Source organism: Agelaius phoeniceus, chromosome 23 (assembly GCF_051311805.1).
Source record: "Agelaius phoeniceus isolate bAgePho1 chromosome 23, bAgePho1.hap1, whole genome shotgun sequence".
Lineage (NCBI taxonomy): Eukaryota > Metazoa > Chordata > Aves > Passeriformes > Icteridae > Agelaius > Agelaius phoeniceus.
The window spans coordinates 1,295,393-1,315,313 of NC_135287.1; the positions used below are offsets into that span (position 1 = coordinate 1,295,393).

The window sequence follows — 19,921 nt, forward strand, 5'->3', positions numbered from 1 at the left end:
CTCCAAACCCGGCAGTTTTCCCCACACATGCCCATGATGGAGTTATAGCTGCTCCAGGCTCCACTTACACAACTGAGCACGGGACAATATTAACACTTGACCGCTCAGAGTTTATTGAGCAAGCCTAAATGACTGGTTTTTGTTGGAATGCTCCTTAGGCAAGGAACTCTTGAGTTTCCTCCCCAGCTTACTGGAACTCTTCCCCACCAACTGCGGGAAAATATGCAAATTATATAACTTTGATCTAATCAAGCTCTTGGGCCTGTGTCAGAGTTTCCCCTGGCCTGCAGGCAGAGGTTAAACCCTCCTGGTGGTTGTTTCTCACCCTGCAGAGCCCTGTCAGCAGCTGCTGGGGATGTTCAGCTACCTCCGGGAGCGCTTCACCAGCCACCTCCGGGAGCGCAGCCGGCGCCGCGCCAGGCTCGTCTCCAAGGATGGCAGGTGCAACATCGAATTTGGTAACGTGGAGCAGTCCAGGTTTGTCTTCCTGATCGACATATGGACAACCATCCTGGACCTCAGGTGGAGGTACAAGATGACCATCTTCATCTCGGCCTTCCTGGGCAGCTGGTTCCTGTTTGGGCTGCTCTGGTACGTCGTGGCCTACATCCACAAAGACCTGCCCGAGTTCAACCCCTCCATCAACCACACCCCCTGTGTGGAGAACATCAACGGCCTCACCTCAGCCTTCCTCTTCTCCCTGGAGACCCAGGTGACCATTGGGTACGGCTTCAGGTGTGTCACGGAGCAGTGCGCCACTGCCATCTTCCTGCTCATCTTCCAGTCCATCCTGGGTGTCATCATCAACTCCTTCATGTGTGGGGCCATCCTGGCCAAGATCTCCAGGTCCAAAAACCGGGCCAAGACCATCACGTTCAGCAAGAACGCTGTCATCAGCAAGCGTGGGGGGAAGCTCTGCCTCCTGATCCGCGTGGCCAACCTCCGCAAGAGCCTGCTGATCGGGAGCCACATCTACGGGAAGCTGCTGAGGACCACCATCACCCCCGAGGGGGAGACCATCATCCTGGACCAGGTCAACATCGAATTCGTGGTGGACGCCGGCAACGAGAATCTCTTCTTCATCTCGCCCCTCACCATTTACCACATCATAGACAAGAACAGCCCCTTCTTCCACATGGCAGCAGAAACCCTCCTGCAGCAGGACTTTGAGCTGGTGGTGTTTTTGGATGGCACCGTGGAGGCCACCAGTGCCACCTGCCAGGTGAGGACGTCCTACATCCCCGAGGAGGTGCTCTGGGGGTACCGCTTCGCTCCCATCGTGTCCAAGACCAAAGAAGGGAAATACAGAGTGGACTTCCAGAACTTCAGCAAGACAGTGGCCGTGGAGACTCCCCACTGTGCCTTCTGTCTCTACAATGAGAAGGAAGCCAAAGCCAAGGAGAAGAAAGGTTATGACAATCCTGGCTTTGTCTTGTCTGAAGTCAATGAAACCAGCGACACAAAAATGTAGTGCCAGGTATTCGTGGGGCAGAGTTTTCAGAGAGAATTCAGTCTTGAGAGGATTAATAAATAATCAGTAAAACAAAACAGAAAGACAGGTTTGGGTTTGCTCTAACCCAGCATTTGTTTTCTCAAAAGCCTCCAATCAAAAAGGAGCAGCATACCAGTGATCACTATTTAACTACACTATATATATTTCATAGAATTTATATTTTTATATCCATGGGACATTTAATGAAGCTGCTATGTTGGAATGTCCAACTCACCGAAGTTTTCAGGGGCATGCAAAGGTGTTAACAAGCCTGAATAATGGAAAGAAATTTTAGGACATTAAAGATAAACAGCTGCTGGAAGGAGAACGTGAAAAGGTGAGACAGAAGGCAACCTAAAGGACTTAGGAGCCAAAATCTCAAAACATTTTCTGGTTGCCAAAGTCCTCTATGAAAACAGAGTCTCTGGCCCTGGAACTTGAGCACCTTTGAATGTTCTGGAACAATTCCTTCCCTCTTTCTTTGGGACTGGTACAGCTGCAGGACAGAGCAGTAAGGGATGGGACAAGCCTAGGAAATAGAGAAGACAGAGCTTGGGCCAAGCTGCTGCATCTCCATCTCCAAAATGTGACTTCTCCCCTCTGAAAGCCTTTGACTCCTTTCCGGGAAAAAGAGCCAGATGGAAATGATAACTGAAAAACCAAGGAGAAGCAGAGACCCACTCTGGGACAAAAGGAATTTTGCAGCTTATTCCAAACTGTCCCAGCCTTCAGCTGCTCTTCACTGCCCCAGGAGCTGCCTGGATGGGGAATAGGGAACCATTTGAAGACAGCTCTCCAGAACGGTGGGGAGATGGAGAACACATTCATTCCTTCACACCTGGCAGAAACCACTCCACTGGGAGAAGAGAGGAAATTCCCAGCTCTGGATGTATCCTTCCAAAAAATCCCAAATACAAACAGAGATTATCTTCTCCTTTGAAGCACAAAGGTCTTGTTCAAACAAAAACAGAGCCCATGAGCCTCCTGGGCTTCAGATTTGGTTCCAAAACTGTTCATCCCCCCACAATCAAATGTGCATCCCTACAGGAAACAACTCCTGCTCAGTGGGAGCTGAGGAGTGCTGAACATTTTCTGGGGGTGATTTCTGACATAAATGCAACAAGAAGCTTCAACACCTTTTTAGTGAATTTCTACTTCCTCACAGTCAGGCTTTTTTCCCTAATTCATTCTGTTACTGAGAGTCCTAGTGGCAGACCAAAGAGTTTTTGGGAACTCTTCCCAGTGATGTAACTCAACTCATCAATTTTCAATGCTGTGGTAAAATGGAAATCCTGTTAAAAGCTGCTGGACTAAGTGGTTTTAAAAGAAGGGGAGAATTCAGCAGGTCAGATGATGACAAGATAAAGCTGTGCTGCAAATGAGCACAGTGTGAGTACGGAAATCAAACTCTGGGAACCAGGAGTGTTTGGGTCCCAGTCTCAGTGTAGTGTGAGCTCCTCTCTTGGGTCAGAACAAATCACTCTGCTCTGTATCTCCATTGCCATCTGTAACATGGGACATAAACACTGACATTGTACAGAGAGCAATGGTATGAACACTTCTGTCACTAAAGCACTTTAAAAGCCAATTCTCATCTGTGTCAATCTTTCCTCTGTGCACCACTGTCACACCCTTCTCCACTCTGGATGGAAAGGTCAGCACACAAAGTTCTGCTCTCATCACACATCAGAGCTACCAACAGTGGCTGCACCAGGGCCAGAACTGAGAATGGAGAACAGGAGTGAGACCTTTGAGGTAACTCACAGATATTGCCTGATATTTTAATTGTGCTGCATTGCAACTTTACAAATCAACAGTGTAAAAAATACCTTACAGTCCCAATCACCACAGCACCTCAGTGCCCCTCATATAATCAGCCTGGAAGGGCAGTTTTGATCCCCCAAAACAAACATCAAGAAATCAGTGGCCATGCACAGAAATCTCAGAGGGAGAAGGGAAGTGAAATGATGTGTCCAGAGTTCCAGAGTGGTCTGAACCAAAAGGCTGCTCCATCCTTCCAGAGCTGCTGCTGCATTTCCTCCCAGGGCTTCCTGTACAGTTCCCTGGGTGTAATGTCTCCAGAAAATGGGACTGTCAGGGCTCAAGGCTCACAAGCTGCCCCTCTTACCCCTGGGAGAGGAGATGCATCAAGATGCCTTTAATAGAAGCAGAAAAAGTGTCCCCACTGGACAAGAATAGCAAATCCATTTGAAAGGTCAAACCCAGCTGTGCAATGAGGAGTCAGGGAAGATTCCTGTTTAAGTACTGGTTTGGGATGTTAGTGCTAGTGGGAAAAAGAAATCAGATGCTCTGCATGCCTGCCCAAGAGGTGGTGGACACCCTCCAAAGCCTGGAGGGTCCCTAAACAATGCACTTCCAAGTACTGCCCCTGGAAAGTCTCCTCAAAATCCTGAACCTCAATGTTCTTCTGACCCAGCGATGGATCCTTTTGCTCTGTCTCTGCAGTGTGAGCATGAGGAGGTGTTGCTCCATTTCTAGAAGCATGGAGTGCTCCCACAGCTCAAAGAGAAAACACCTGATCTCCCTGTGGGGGTGGTTACCTGTGCTGAGATCTGATCCCCACCTGATCTCCTGTGGGGGTGGTTACCTGTGCTGAGATCTGATCCCCACCTGATCTCCCCACCTGTGGGGGTGGCTGCCTCTGCTCCCTCGCTGACAGCCCCACTGGCCTTGGAGCCTGCAGCAAAGGGAGCTGCCCCAGGGAAAGGGTGACTGTTCTTTTGTGCATTTTGGTGTTACTGGAAGGGATCCAGGAGCAGAGGAGATTCGAGGGGATGGATCCAAAGCTGACAGGGCCATGGCTGAGCTATCAGGCTCCCTTAGAGCGGGATCATGCTGGGAGCTGGCTGGGAATCCCAGAGCGAGCCTCCCGTGGTTGTCACCCCAGGAAGCCCTGGCAGCCCCACAGCAGCAGCAGGAGATAGAGCTGAGCAGAGCCCAGCAGCAGCACAACAATGAGTGGAATTTCCTCTGGCTGTCCAGGGAGAGCAGTTTGTCACCCTGCAGATAAAGGCCCGGCCAGGAAGGAGGTTATCGGGGACAGGCCCCTCGGGACACGCTCCAGAGAAAAGCTATTTTGGGGGCTGTCACCCCTGCTGCCATTAAAAGAAAGTTCAGTTAAGAGGATGAAAATAAATTTAATCTTGCTGAGCAGAAGTGGCTGGAGGGAACCACAGAGCTGATAGTGGAAGACAAAGGCCAGGCTCTTCACCCTGGCAGGGCTTCACTCCTCCAGCTCTGCTCAGGTCCCTGCTCCTTTGGGATGCCCTCCTGCCTTTGGGGCTCCCCACTAACTGGGACACCCCATGGAGCTGTCAGCCTGCTCCATACCCTGCAAAGGCCTCAGGAGAAAGGCCTGCCCTCCAGGGGAACAAACCAGACCATTCCTGCTGGATTAAGGCCTAAAGGATTTCACTGGGAAAGCCAAGCAGCCAGGCTTGGGAATAATGTGTCTGCACTAAACTTAATTTATCTTCTCATTTCACAAACAACATGTTTCTTCTACTGTATTTATTTTAAACACTCATTCAAGCTGTGCATAATATTTCAATCATTTTGAAATAGATTTACCCTCCTGCTGGCAAATGAATAAGGCATCCTGCTGACTGCTGGAGAAAGGGCCATGAATTAAAATTACTGCTTTCGGTAAACTGACATGTGCTGGTTTGCTGTCTGCACACATGCTCTGGGAGGAGCTGGTGAAAAGACACCCCTAAATAATAATAACAACAATAATAATAACAAAAGCCCCTGGCACACTGTTCAGATGCTCCCACTGACTTGCACTGCTGGATTGTGGCAGACACTGCTCACAGACTGCCAGAGAATGCCTGGATAGCTCCTGCCTGGACACAATTCCCTGGAAACCCTGCTGCTCACCACAAAGCAGTCAGCAGGGAGCAAAGACACCAGTGGTGGCAGCTGAGGTGTCCCTTCCCCTTCCCTCTCCCAGGCAAACCCTTGGGAATTCTGCTGGGAGCAGCCAGGATTTCCACCTCGTTTCTTCCCCCTAAAATCACCCCTGCCTTGATCCATGGTTGTGGTGCTGGCCCAGCTCCTGTTCCCCACAGGAGCAGAGAGAAAACAGCACCAGGCCAGGAATGTGAGCAGAGAGAGGGAAGCAGAGAGGGAAAATGTGCAAGTTCCTAAATCCTCTGGTGAATTCTCCTGCTGCAGCCTGGGGAACCTCTGACAGCACCAGCAACGGCCCTAAATCACATTTAACCCTGTGACAGCATCACTGGAACAAGAGTGAGGAAGGCTGAAGCTCTCTCCATGGCTGCTCAAATAGACACAAAAGATAATTCCTGAGGCCAAGCTGACATTCCTGTGGTGGAAGCATCTGCCTGGGGACATTTTCACTTGAACAAACTCACTGCTGCACATAAATTCTGCCTGCTCAGGGGAGGTGGATGAGCGAGGGGAGGCTGGAGATGAGACAGACTCACTTGGTGTCTCCATTTTTTACACTGCTGGCCAAATTTAAGCAAAAAAAGCATTAAGGCCTCACTCTCCTGGGCAACCACATCACAACCAGCTGTGCAAAATCACCAGGTTCATTCATTGTGACAGCCCAGCATGGAGACAGGTCGGGATCCTGGGGAGCACGGGGATGTTGGGGAGCACAGGGATCCTGGGGAGCACGGGGATGTTGGGGAGTGCAGGGGATGTTGGGGAGCACAGGGATCCTGGGGAGCACGGGGATGTTGGGGAGCACAGGGGTCCTGGGGAGCACGGGGATGTTGGGGAGCGCAGGGGATGTTGGGGAGCACAGGGATCCTGGGGAGCACGGGGATCCTGGGGAGCACAGGGATCCTAGGGAGCACAGGGGTCCTGGGGAGCACGGGGATGTTGGGAGCACGGGGATGTTGGGGAGCACAGGGATCCTGGGGAGCACGGGGATGTTGGGGAGCGCAAGGGATATTGGAGAGCACAGGGATGCTGGGGAGCACAGGGGATATTGGGGAGCAGAGGGATGTTGGGGAGCACAGGGATGATGGGAGCACAGGAGATGTCCCCCATGGGGACACTGGGGACCATCGAGGATCCTGGGGAACACAGGGATGTTTGGAAGCACAGGGATCCTGGGGAGCACAGGGGATATTGGGGAGCACAGGGGATATTGGGGAGCAGAGGGATGTTGGGAGCACAGGGATGCTGGCGACTTTTGGGGATGTTGGGGAGCACAGGGATGATGGGGAGCACAGGGATCCTGGGGACTATCAGCGATGTTGGGGAGCACAGGGGTGCTGGGGAGCACAGGAGATGCTGGGGAACACGGGCATTCTGGGGAGCACAGGGATGATGGGGAGCACGGGGTGTTGGGGACCATGGGGGATGCCGGGACCACCGGGCATGCAGGGATGCAGCGATGGCCGCGGTGTTTTCTGTGCCGCCGCCACGGGATGGCAGCGCTCACCTGCGGATCGGCCGCTCCGCAGCCCCAAATCCGCAGGGCGGCAGCGGCAGCCTTGAAAAACACAGCAAGAATTTACTGGGACTGTTGCGTGTTTTATTACACGAAGTTCAGTGCATTAGTGGCTCGGTTTTGGCACGGGCCGTGCTAGCAGGATGTATTCAGCCCCTTCACAGAAGTGTTGGGAATTGTCGGCAGTCAATTCGGAGCTGATGTGTGAGTGGAGGCCTGGGGGCTGTAAACATTGGCTGCTGCTGCACCCAACGCAGAGAGGGGGGATCAGGAATGGCGAGGTTGGGTCTGGAGAGACCCACACCCCATAGGGAGTTGTGCTCTGGAACATTAGACCAGACACGCCTCTGCTTTGTGTTAAAACCCAACAGCACAGAGGTGCTGGGCTAATGCTTGGATTCCATGACCTCAGAGGGCTTTTCCAATCTCACTGATTCCATGATTCCACCACAGAGCACCCCGGGACAGCCCTGAGTCCTCGCTGGGTTAGTTTACAGCAGTGCCCAAGGCTCCTGCTCAGTTGAAGCTCCCCCTGCTCTGAAGTGCTCCTGGTGCATCAGGGAGCCACCCCCAAGGAGTCACTGTCACTGTGGCAGGGCCTGCAGAGCCATCACATCCCTTGGGATGGTTCTGGAAGCCCAGGTCACATCCCTTCGTGCTGCTGTGCCTGGAGCTCCCCCAACACTGCTATGGAACCAGCCCAGAGTCCCAGGAGGGTTTGGGCTGGAAGGGACCTTAAAGCTCATCTCCTTCCACCCTCCTGCCAGGCCCCCTGCTCCCCTCTATCCCTCATGGACAAGGATGCTGCTCCCCAAATTCCCACAGCAAGGCTGGGGTGCTGGTGCCACTGGGTCTGCAGAGCTTGGAACGTGGTGCCTGAGGATTTTGGGGAGCTGCTCAGCTCCCTGTCAGCCTTGGGCCTCCAGAAATGGAGCATTAAGGGAAGTTTAAATCCTCCACAGAAACATCTGCCCCAAGCTGAATCCCCTTCTTAATTTGTTTTACTGTAACACCACAGTAGACTCTTATATCAGATATGTGTATATACAAACGCAGACACAATTATATCAAATATGTGTACACACACACACAATTGTATCAAATGTGTCTATATATACACATAGACAATTGTATCAAATAGGCGTATACACACACACACACAATTGTATCAAATATGTGTACATACACACACACACAATTGTTGTGTACATATACACACACGATTGTATCAAATAGGTGTACACACATACACACACACACACACACAATTGTATCAAATGTGTCTGTATATACACACAGACAATTGTATCAAATAGGCGTATACACACACACACACAATTGTATCAAATATGTGTACATACACACACACACAATTGTTGTGTACATATACACACAGACAATTGTATCAAATAGGTATATACACACTCACACACAATTGTATCAAATGTGTCTATATATACACACAGACAATTGTATCATATGTGTATGTATATATATACTGTTCTATGAAATATACATAAATCTATATGGAATCACAGAGGGCTTTAGGTTGGAAGGGACATTAAAGCTCATCCCACCCCACCCCTGCCATAGGCACTATCCACATTGCTCCAAGCCCCATCCAGCCTGGCCTTGGACACTTCCAGGGGTGTGGTAAGTGTATATATATAATGGATAGATAGATAGATAGATAGATAGATAGATAGATAGATAGATAGATAGATAGATAGATAGATAGATAGATAGATAGATAGATAGATAATAGATAGAGATAGATAGATAGATAGATAGATAGATAGATAGATAGATAGATAGATAGATAGATAATAGATAGAGTATCTATTATACATGGGTCCTGATGGAGACCCAGAGAAGGTGTTCAGGTTTCTACAGGTGCCCTCTGCCAGTGCTCCCAGCACAACTCCCTTCAGCCACTATTTGGGGACACCGGGAACGGACCCTGTGCCCCAGGGCTGGCCATGTCCCTGCCAGCCTGGGCTGGGGACACCGGGAACACCGGGAATACCAGGAACACCAGGAACACACACCCTGTGCCCCAGGGCTGGCTGGGCTGGCTGTGCCCCTGCCAGCCCAGTATGGGGACACTGGGGACACTGGTGTCCCAGGGCTGGCCGTGCCCCTGCCAGCCCAGTATGGGGACACTGGGGACACTGGTGTCCCAGGGCTGGCCAGGCTGGCCGTGCCCCTGCCAGCCCAGTATGGGGACACTGGAGACACTGGTGTCCCAGGGCTGGCCGTGCCCCTGCCAGCCCAGTATGGGGACATTGGGGACACCGGTGTCCCAGGGCTGGCCGTGCCCCTGCCAGCCCAGTATGGGGACACTGGAGACACTGGTGTCCCAGGGCTGGCCGTGCCCCTGCCAGCCCAGTATGGGGACATTGGGGACACTGGTGTCCCAGGGCTGGCCGTGCCCCTGCCAGCCCAGTATGGGGACATTGGGGACACTGGTGTCCCAGGGCTGGCCGTGCCCCTGCCAGCCCAGTATGGGGACATTGGGGACACTGGTGTCCCAGGGCTGGCCAGGCTGGCTGTGCCCCTGCCAGCCCAGTATGGGGACATTGGGGACACCGGTGTCCCAGGGCTGGCCGTGCCCCTGCCAGCCCAGTATGGGGACATTGGGGACACCGGTGTCCCAGGGGTGGCCGTGCCCCTGCCAGCCGTGGGGGGACCGTGCCGGGCTGAGCGCGGCGCTCGCAGCAGCAGCAGCAGCCAGGGAGGTGAGCCCAGCCCTGGGCTCCACAGCTCGGGCAGACACAAACTCAGCAGAAGCCAAAGCAAATAACGAGTTTGCAGCAGTTCCTGGAAAGGAAGGAGCCAGCTCTGGTGGTGAAATTGCCCCAAACTGCCAGAGCCCCAGGCTCCTCATCCTCCTCCACCACTGTGGCTTCACATGAGAGCTCCAGGACGGAATCCTGTTGTGCTGGCCCGGGTTAGGAGCAGCACAGTCCCCTCACCTGGCACCTCCCCTGCGCAAAGCCCTTCCTGCTGCAGTCATTGTCCGGGTCGGGGTGGGTGCCTGGCTGCACACCCAGCTGTGCCCATCCCCTGCCCCACAGGGCAGACCCTGGGGCAGCTCTCCCCCCCGTGTAGGGTGCAGGGCTGAGGGGCTCATTGCTGTCATGGCCTCAAAACTGCTCTTTCCCTGGTCTTCACATTCTGTGGGTTTGGTGTTGGGCTCTGTTTGTTGCTCCTGGAGCCTGAAGAGCTGACTTTTGCCAAGGATCTCTAATTCTATTCTGATATAATAGAAGAATCTGAGCTCCATGTGCAGGGATTTCTACCTCTGTAGTGGAAAAAATCAGAACACACAAATTAAATTACGTGTTGTCATTCTCCACACGACCTTAATCAGAGGTCTCTCAATTCTTTTCTGATTTGACAGAAAGGTCTGAGCTTTATTTGCAGCAAGTTCTGATTTCACAGATGAAAATTGTCATGTGTGTGTTATGCTGGGTATTGTGCAAAAATATACAAATAAGGTCTTTGAAGTGAATTCATAAACGCCAGCCCCTGATGTGCCCCTGGACTGCAGCTCTAATTAACACCAAATGCAGCCACACTCAGTTTGATGTGGGAGAACAGACTTGGGTAGGCAGCAGGCTGAAGTCTCACCAACTAATTTCACAGAACTTATTAAAAATACTGGATCAGCACAGCAAAGCAGCCTGTAAAAACTCTATTATTGTAATAGGATAATGAAGTGAAGCTGGCTGTTTTCATGCAGCATTTACAGACTGATGGCTCTTTCCTTGTGACACAGAGGTGGGAAACAGCAGCTGGGTCCATCCTTCCTTTGAGCACAAAGCTTCAGGCCCAGGCATTCACTGCCATGGACATGGATGGAGCACTGCTGGTCAACTCTGGCCTCACATTAAATATTTACATCAACAGAAGTTATCGCAGATTTCCCTCATAATTAATGTCTCATTTGGACTGGAATGTACTTGTTGAGCATGAGTATGAGAAATCTGCCTTTGTCTTTACTAAGGGAAGGTCTTGGCACAGGGAAATCCCTCTCCCCTATCCTGGCACAGGGAAATCCCTCTCCTTTGCTACAGTAATCTGTTAGAAATCTGCAGCTGTTTGGAAGTTCATCCTCAGGGCTAAAATACAATTTTTAGGTATATAAAGCAGGAAGGCACCAGTGTGCACAGGCCATGGGTTCTGGCATTCAGGGATTCTGGACAGGAGTGATCTCAGGGGTTCTGGACAGGAGTGATCTCAGGGATTTTGGACAGGAGTGATCTCAGGGATTTTGGACAGGAGTGATCTCAGGTGCCTGGCTCTGGAAGGATTTCTTATCCCCTAGTTTAGAGCATCAAACAAGTGCTTAAGCTGGGAGCTCCTTCTTCCAGTGAGGTTTAAAAGCTTCAAAATCCAGTTCAAAGCAGGTTCTAAACCTGCTGGCTGTAATTAAGCAGAAGAATTCACACACACAGGGGCAGGACCAGCTCAAACAGAGAAAAGCAACACAGAGATCCAGCCAGGAGAGCCAGAGCTCTGAGCCTGTAAAGGCATCGCTGACTCTACTCCATGTACAGGCTGCACTCTCTATAGATGAGGAATGTAGAGTTAATTCCAGTTTGAAATGTCTGATTAGATCCCATTCAGGATTTGAGGCTGGTGGAACAGAAATCCTGTGGAAATACCAGATCCCTGGAAATCAGCAGCAGAATTCACCCTGAGTGCACTGGGAGCTGGGTTTCCTGGGGAGCTCTGAGTCCTGAAGATCAATCCAGGGAAGGTTTTCTGCTGCCCCTCTGACTCCCAGCTCACAGCCAAGTGATCCCAACCATCTGCCTGGTAAACTTTCTGATTTAAGCCTGAAATATTTGAATTCAATCTGCCTTGTCCTCCTGGGAAAAGCAGAGAGTAGCTTTAGGGCTGTCAAATTCCTTGTTCACCTTGTCCCACTGTGCCCAGGAACTGGGGCTGGGAGGGCAGATCCCCCTTTCCCATCCCTGCAGCTTCCAAAGTGGAAAAGCCAGGCTGATTTTGAGGGGTACAAATTACCAATCTCTGTCTTATTACTCTTTCTCTGGGTGAGGAATGTAAATTATTGAGATCTTGTGAAAATGCTCTAAAAGGTGCCTGGGAAGTGCCCCAGCAGTGTGAGGCTGTCTGGCACTCTGGGGGGAGATCTCCTTGCTCTAAGATCTCTGGATTCCTTGGGAATGTCTGGAGTAGGTGGCAATATCTGTCTAGAGCTAAATATTAGCAAATACTAGGAAAAAAATAATATCTAAAGATAAATATTAGTGAATACTAATATTTAGAAAGGATTAATGCCAGCAATGCCCAAAGGGAAGGGCATTTCATTAATTCTCCTAATGAAAGGAGGCAGAGAAGACCTGAGCTGGGATGCTGCTGATCCCCTCCCATCTCAGGAGGGCTCCTTTAACACACTGGGCAGCCCAGAACCAGATGCTTCTTAAATTGTTGGTTATTTTCAAATTTCTTTTTTTTTCCCCCCAAGGTTCATACTGGCCAAATTTTGCCACGAGGGACATCTTTGCACTCTGATAACCTTCAGATTCTGCCTTTAGATGCTTTTGTGCAATCTCATCTTCTGATTTTCCTATTACTGGCAGGCGGGCAGGACATGGTATTCAAATAAAATACTTGATATTTCCACTGATGCTGCACAGCCAGAATTAATCTCACTGGTGCTGCAGTGGAAAACAACGGAGATAAGCAACAAACCACTCGCTCTTGTGACTAAATTGAGCAACTCTGTTGGAATCCAGAGAGGGAGAAGCTCTGGGGTGCTGGAAGTGGCCCTTTTCCCGAGCCAATCAAGCTTTGTCCCGGTGCTCAGCAACAAAAGGTTGTGTGCAGGAAGGAAGTGCTGTGCTTGTGCAGCCCTGCCTTCCCAAGGCTTTATCAGGTCTGCAGGAGCTCCAGATATCTCTCAGGACCACCGTGCAAAAGTGCAGGAAGTGCCTCAGCCTGACCTTTATCCACAATCAGAAGATTCCTTGGCAGAGCTTGTTTTTGCAGCCTCCACCTCAGGAATGCTGTGGAGCACTGGCTCTCCCTGGGGTTTGGGGATAGGTGGGAAACAGGAGCAGGCTGGGCACACACTGACATTCCTGGGGGGCCCTGGGGCACCCCAAGAGCCACATTGACACCTCAGCTTCTGAGCTCTGGCTGCCCTCCCACTTTCTCTGTCTCTCCATGGACAAAAGCCAGAGCCTGGGTTCTAATCCCTTCAACAACCAAATCCAGTCTGACCATCTCTGGCAACAATTTTCTGGAATGAGCAGTCAATACTACAGGGATCAGGATGGGTTGCCACTACTGTGGAGTTGCTTTCTTTCCCTTTTTAGCTAAATTTAATTTCAAGTGCATGCAAGTGTGAGAGGGGAGGGAGAGAGTGGGACAATTTGATGCCTTAGAGAAGAAAACCACCATTTATTTTGTCACTTTTTTTTTACATCATCTTCTTCATACAGCTGTTTCATTGTAACATTAATACATTTAAAAAAAAACAACCCACCAAGATAGCTTGCAAAATTATATATATTTTAATATCCAAAAAGTACATTGCATATATATAGTAGCAAAAGCCCCATTTCCATGGGTAGTTTCTTCATACTTAAATTTTGCGATTATTGCAGAAATGTTGCTTAAAAACACCCCAAAAGCACTAAGACCTAACTGAATTAGCTTGATCTTCTCTTCCCACTTTGTTAAATAATGGCATCAGTGCTTGTATTTAATGTTCTGAGCAGACTCCAATGCTCTGGTTTCAGACTCCCCTCCTGCAATGGGATGCACATGGACCAAATCCCGCCCCCACAGAGTCCCAGGGGTTGGTCTAGACTAGATAGTTGTGATCCTGTTAATTGGCTGCCACTTAATACAAGTCAGCTAATGGGTTGTACATGGAAATCTCACCCCCCAGACATCTGTTCCAAACCCCAAACGCTTGTGGTTTACCCTCTGTTTATGGCACCAAACCGCTGCTTGTGCAGCGTCACATTCACATCTGCAAAGCTGGGGATGGCTCAGCGTTCTGGAAGGGGTCGGATTTCCACAGAACCCCCCAGCAGAAGCTGTCAAAAAAAGGAATATTTGGTCGTTTTATCTATGAAGTGGTTAAGATCTTCCCAAAGTTCAGGATTTGGGTGAAAAGCGATCACAGAACATTGCAATGGTTGCCTTGAGATGTTGGGCCTGTTTTCAATCAGCCTCAATGCAAACATGGGAGTAAGTGGAGTTAATTTGCAGACAGCTACAACAGACTAATACAGAAAATCCTCTCCTCTAGACAAACCCAGGGCAATCTGGAGGGTTTCTGGCCACTTTGGGGGTCAGTCATGGATCCAATTGCAGGACTAAGCCTATCTCCAACAGATACATTACTCGTGTCTTATTTTTTATTTTTTTTAGCAAAAAGTACAAAGCTAAAGCCCAAATGTACAGATTGAAAAGATGTACAAATTACATTAAAAAAATAAACAAAAAACAACTGAGCTGATAGTAAAAAACAAACCTGCATTTGTGACCGAGGTCAACTCGTTTTATTTACTCTTTCTTTTAAAACTGTGAGATATAGGGAAAAATAACTCTGCATAATTTATACAGTAATTTGCCTTCTGGTTTGTTGACCCATGGTTTGACGGTCTGACAAACGCACAGCGTTCGCGAATCGGTGCTTCCAGAGCCCGCGGCTCGGGCGGAGCCAGGGACCTGCTGTCGTTTATTCACTTCCCTTCTGTTCCCAGGAATGTCTGTGCTTGACTTTGCCTTATGCTTTGTTCAGGTTTCTGCTGCTTGCTGAGTTCACACACAGTCAAATGAAGTTGTACTTTAGAAAAGTTCCTTCAATGCCCTTTACTTCTTAAAATATACATGTACATATATATATATGAATATATATATATATATATATTTAATTTCCAGTTGGATGAAATTCCTCCTCTGCCTTAGAGCTAAGATTCCAGTTGTGGTTCCCTGCAGCCCAATGTCCTCCACTGAATGGTCAAATGGCCAGTGAGAAAAACCCCATTGTGGTCATCCTTTCCTACGACCCACTGCTGGATCTATGCCTTGTCAAAAGCCTTTGAATCCTTAACAATTGCTCTCATCCAAAAGCTAGTAATCATTCCAGGGAATGGTGAACCATCTTCACTGTCACTTCCTACAGAGGACACAAGCCTTAAACCCCAAGGAAAATGCAGAGCACTGGCCCACAGGAGCTTCCATCTCTCAGTTCAAGACACAAGAGGCAAAGTTACAAAAGTAAAAGGTTTGGTCCAGGAATAACAGATATCCAGTTTTAATTCTTCCCCAGAAAGGCCACAATTATCCATTAAGGGTCCCCCCAAAAACCATACAAATCCCAGGAGTAAAGAAAAAGTCCGAACAGACTGCTCAAGGCCACTGGCAGATCAAAGCATTTAGTAATAGCTGCCCAAGTGCGGTGTGACGTGGGCGTTGGGGTGGCGGGGCACGTTGGGGTTGGGGTAAATGCTTCCTGCAGGGGAGGTCCAATAGGGGGAGGCCGCTCCAAAGAAACTGGATGATGTGACAGGCATGGAGGAGGGGTGTGGGGGAACAAAGTTCACCTTCTGCTGGTGGGCATGGTAGGACGGCATGTAGGACAGATCCGAGGGGTACTTGTACATGGAGGACTCGGTGGGGTGGGGCTGCAGGGCCTGGGCGATGCCGTGAAAGTCAAATTTGTAGGCGTAGCGCTTGCCGTGCACCTTGGTCATAATGTTCTTGTCGTAGTAGTAGCGCAGCGCCCGGCTCAGCTTGTCGTAATTCATGTTGGGTTTGCTCTTCCTCTCGCCCCAGCGCCGCGCCACCTCGTCGGGGTCCGTCATCTTGAACTCGCCGTTGGTGCCCTCCCAGGTGATGCAGCTGGCGTTGGAGCTGTCCGACAGCAGCTCCAGCAGGAACTGCCACAGCTGGATCTGCCCGCTCCCTGCAGACACAGCAGGGCAAAGGAAATGACTCGGGCCTTCCTGCTCAGGCACACACAAAGGCAGGAAACAGAAGGGCTATCTCGATCTCGACTGGGAACTGCTCCTCCGGGCCTTGGAAAGGCGGCCCTAGCAGGGGATAAGCTGTTCCCAGCAAACAAGTTACTCAGCCCTTTGTTCTGGGCCTGGGCCTGAGGTCACACTACATTTCATAATGGTTGCCTTTGGCCTTAAAATCCTCGGGCTATTCATAAACAGGGCTTTCTGTGAGGACACTGCTCTGCAGAGTTTTCACTGACTGCCCAGCACAGTGTACTTCACCCCTGCACTGCTCCCTGTTTGCCATGGAGATTGTTTTGGATACCTGCAGCTCTCTTTCCAGGGGGTGATCTGAGTTACATGGGATGATTTGTTCCCCAGATGACTCCTGGTTTTACTCAGTGTAGTTGTACAAGTAGTTAAGGGTAAGTTAAGAGCCTTAGGAGGATGCTTCCTTACAGGCATCCCATGTGTACAAGTTTGGTTAGTTTGAGCAGGATTTGCTCCAGGCAAATTACTTACTCCCTAAAATCAGGGATTATTTACTGTAGATGATGTGCTAGGGACAGTTACACTGTCACTTTCAGAGATGTTTTCTGCCTTTCTTCCTGTAACCCACAGCAGGCAGTGAAAAAATTAATTTGTACTGCAAATCTGAGAGACCAGCACTTAACCCCCCTATAAAACTCTTCTCAGGAATTGCTGGGTTTGGATCAGAACATCCAGGATGGGGATTTTGTCCCAACAGAGATGTTGTTGCACCATTTTCCTCACTTTTCTGTAAGGGTTTTGGCAAAAGCCCTTCTGAGGTCACAGCTGCCGAGTTCAGTGGCTCTCACAGGTCCCCCCAGGGGTGCAGGGGCAGCAGCCGCTCCCCCAGTGCAGGCTGGAGCAGCATCTCCAAAGGAAAATTCCTCTTTGGTAAGGGGGGTCTGAAATGTAAAATGAACTCACCTGGATTGGCAAGACGGCTGCTGGTAGGCCCCAGGATTTGGTAGGGATCTAAAAAATAAAATCAAGAAAAAAAAATCACCCAAGAAAATTTAAAGGATGTTTAATCAAAAAGAAACTCCAGGTCATAATGTTTGTTTTAGAAACCAAACTTTCATTTTCTTTCTTTACTCCTTCTGTCCCTTCTCCCAGGGCCTGGAAGTGCTCCTTCTTTCTTTCTTAGCAAACAACCACCAGGTATTTCTGCCATCCAAAATGGCACAGCCACAGTTCCTGGCACTGCTCTCAGACCTGCCTGCTTTTGCAGTCTGGGATCATCTTGGACATACCCTGCACTGTGCAGCAACCAGAGCACATCAAACGTGGAAAAAAGCCTGTGTGACAGGAGAGCAGCCACAAAGCAGAAGCAAAAGTATTTCTCCTAACAAAAAAAAAGCTCAATGAAAAAAGAGAGCAGATGAGATTTTCAGATTCACTGGTTAGCAGCTGAGCTTGCAGACCTGGGAGGGCAGGAAATGTTCACCCAAGTCTCTCTTTGTGAAGCAAACACAGCATTAGAGAGATGAGAGTAACAGGAGTTTGTGGCTGGCTCCACCAAGGCTGAGTGGTTCTTGAAAACCCCACAAAGCATTTATTAGGAATGAATTCCTTCCCTTTCTGTGGGGCCTCCTCAGCCCTAATCTCTACACTTGTGCTCTGCCTCTCTCTGGTTGTGGTGATTTGGATCTGCAGTTTGCTGGGGGATTGAACAGGTTCCAAGAGCACCAAGCCCGGAGCAGAGGAAGGGGATGGGGAGCAGCTGTGCCAGGCAGGGAGGGTGGGGAGGCAGCAGGAACACCCCTGCTCTGCCCAGGGGCTGCTCTGGCCAGGGAAAGCCCTGCTGGGATGGGACAGGCTGGGATGCTCCAAGGGGACCCTGCAGATCCTGGCCCAGGGTGGGCAGGGGCAGAGTGGGCACAGAGCCCTGCAGGAGTGATGGGGGTGGGACTGGAGGGACAGACAGAGAGCAGAGATCTCTGCAGCCAGGGCTTGGAACCTGGGGCTCATTGCAAAGGGCCTGGTGCAGGGCCCTGCTGGGAGCTGCCAGCCACAGCTCAGAGTAGGCCCCAAAGAAGGAGAGAGAGGGAAAGAGAGAGAAGGCAAGAGTGTGGTAAAGAGGATGGGAGAGTGAGAGAGAGTAAAAGAGAGAGTGGTTCCCATTACAATACAATAAATCTTCTGTGCTGAATACTCTGATTCTCACTAACCAATCTAGTACAAGATACAAATCCTATAGCATTTACATACAGCCTATAAGAATCATTACATTACCATCCTGTGTTACATTTTAAACCCTAAAACCTCCTCTTTGGGCCCCTTCTGCCAAGCTGTAGGGTCTGCTCTGACCCTTGGGCCTGTCTGCAAGCAGAGGGTGTTGTTCCATCAAAAGGGGATCACCTTCAGCCAGCCACACCATTGTTTTCCAGTTGTTCAGTAGCTGAGGTATCTCAAAGCTTGCTTTCATTTCCATCTCGCTTATAGTTTCTATATTCTCAAAATCTTTTGCCAGGCAATCATATTGATAAGGCTTTCCTGTTTCATCTTCCCCAAGAGAGCCCCTTGGGGACAGCTGCTGGCACAGCCCAGCCCCTCCTGAGCCCTCCCCTGCCTGTCCCTGCCTGTCCCTGCTCCCCCAGCCCAAGGTCCCAGACCCCACTCTCACCTGGCTGGGGCCGCTGCTGCTCCGTTGTCTTATTCACATTTTGTGTCCCTGCGACAGGAGGGCCTGGAAGGAGAGAAGGGGTTTATAGGGACAGAGAACAGGTACAAAGTACAAACCACATCCCACAGGAATCACAGCAACTGCAAGGGAAAGGCTCAGACCAAGAGCTGATATTTTGGGGATTGCACTATAAAATAAAGAGATGTCCCTAGAAATTTAAAATTTCGGCATAAAATGAAGATGCACCAATAAGGAAAGCATTACATAGATATTTATAATTCGTCAAATAGTCAGCGAGACAAGGAAAATATGTAGATACTTCATTAATTTTCTGTCTTTTACTGCAACTGAACTTCCAATCTAGTTTGCATCCATGCTGTGAACAAAAAATTGGATTATTAAATGTACAAATGCTGACCTCCTTCCACACTGGAGCTTTTCTCACATTTTTTTAGGCAAAAAAATTAGGGTTTATCAAACATTTAGTTGATAATATCATGGTGATTTGTACAAATCCCTTCAAGAGGAAGATTGCTCCTCCTCTTTGTATCATTTCTCACAACAGAAAATTGTGACTCAAAGAATTATTCTCACATTTGGGGTGAGCACAGCTCAGGAAGCTGCTGAGAGAGGGAGGGGACTCTGCCAGCTGCTGCCACATGGATTTAGAGCAGGAGAACCTTGCTGAGGGTCAGAAGTGCCCACCCTGCCCAGGGAGAAGCCCCAGCAGTGGCACAGGGGACAGGGGACAGTGGCCCAGAGCCAGCAGGCTGGGCCAGCTGCAACACGGATTTTAGGGACAAAGAATTGGTCTGGGATGTCCAGAAATAAAAAAAATCAAAATTCAAATCAAATCAAACCAAAACCACTACACCTCCCTATTGGAATCCAAGGCACCCTAAACCCAGCAAGAACAAGAGCTGGCTGTGAGCAGGGCTGGAGCAGAGGGCCCCACCTGACTGCTGGACTTTGCCTTTCTGCAAAGTGGCCAGAAGCTCTCAGAATGTGCAGATCTGTCCCTAAAACCATCACAGGCCCATGATTAACAGGATGTCTATGCAGAGGATTTGCTCCTGGCCCCTTAACCAAACCCTACAATTTTAATCTGTCCATAACATCATTCTACTTCTTATGTGTCTCCAGTTCTACCTCTTATCTGTCCCCAAATCTTCTGCCCCTCTGACACAGGCCAGATGTGCCCAGGTCTCATTTTAACCATCCATTGCACAGTTTGTGATTCCCACTGGGACAATTTACTTTTGGAGAGGCCAGAATTGCCATTACTGCCCCATCCTGCTCTCCTGACTGCATCATAGGAAGGACCTAACAACAAA

General features: G+C 49.7%; 2 protein-coding genes across 3 annotated transcripts in view; one reads left to right on the top strand and one right to left on the bottom strand.

Moving 5' to 3' along the window:
- Positions 1 to 355: 355 nt before the first annotated feature.
- On the top strand, positions 356 to 1,471 carry KCNJ1 (potassium inwardly rectifying channel subfamily J member 1). Its single transcript, XM_054647538.2, has one exon. The coding sequence runs from the start codon at positions 356 to 358 to the stop codon at positions 1,469 to 1,471; it is 1,116 nt and encodes a 371-aa protein (XP_054503513.1).
- Positions 1,472 to 13,466: 11,995 nt separating this feature from the next.
- The window catches only part of FLI1 (Fli-1 proto-oncogene, ETS transcription factor), a 93,474-nt gene continuing 87,019 nt past the window's right edge, over positions 13,467 to 19,921 (bottom strand). For both annotated transcript variants that reach the window (XM_077189964.1, XM_054647360.2), the window contains 3 exons: positions 18,588 to 18,650; positions 16,889 to 16,936; positions 13,467 to 15,897 (listed from right to left, as the gene is read on the bottom strand). In XM_077189964.1, the coding sequence (XP_077046079.1) occupies positions 15,368 to 15,897; positions 16,889 to 16,936; positions 18,588 to 18,650 (641 nt within the window). In that variant the 3' untranslated portion in view covers positions 13,467 to 15,367. The remainder of the gene's footprint in view (positions 15,898 to 16,888; positions 16,937 to 18,587; positions 18,651 to 19,921) is intronic.

What these genes read in the sequence shown, in the direction of transcription:
- KCNJ1 (XM_054647538.2), top strand. Translation starts at nt 356, where the DNA reads ATGTTCAGCTACCTCCGGGAGCGCTTCACCAGCCACCTCCGGGAGCGC.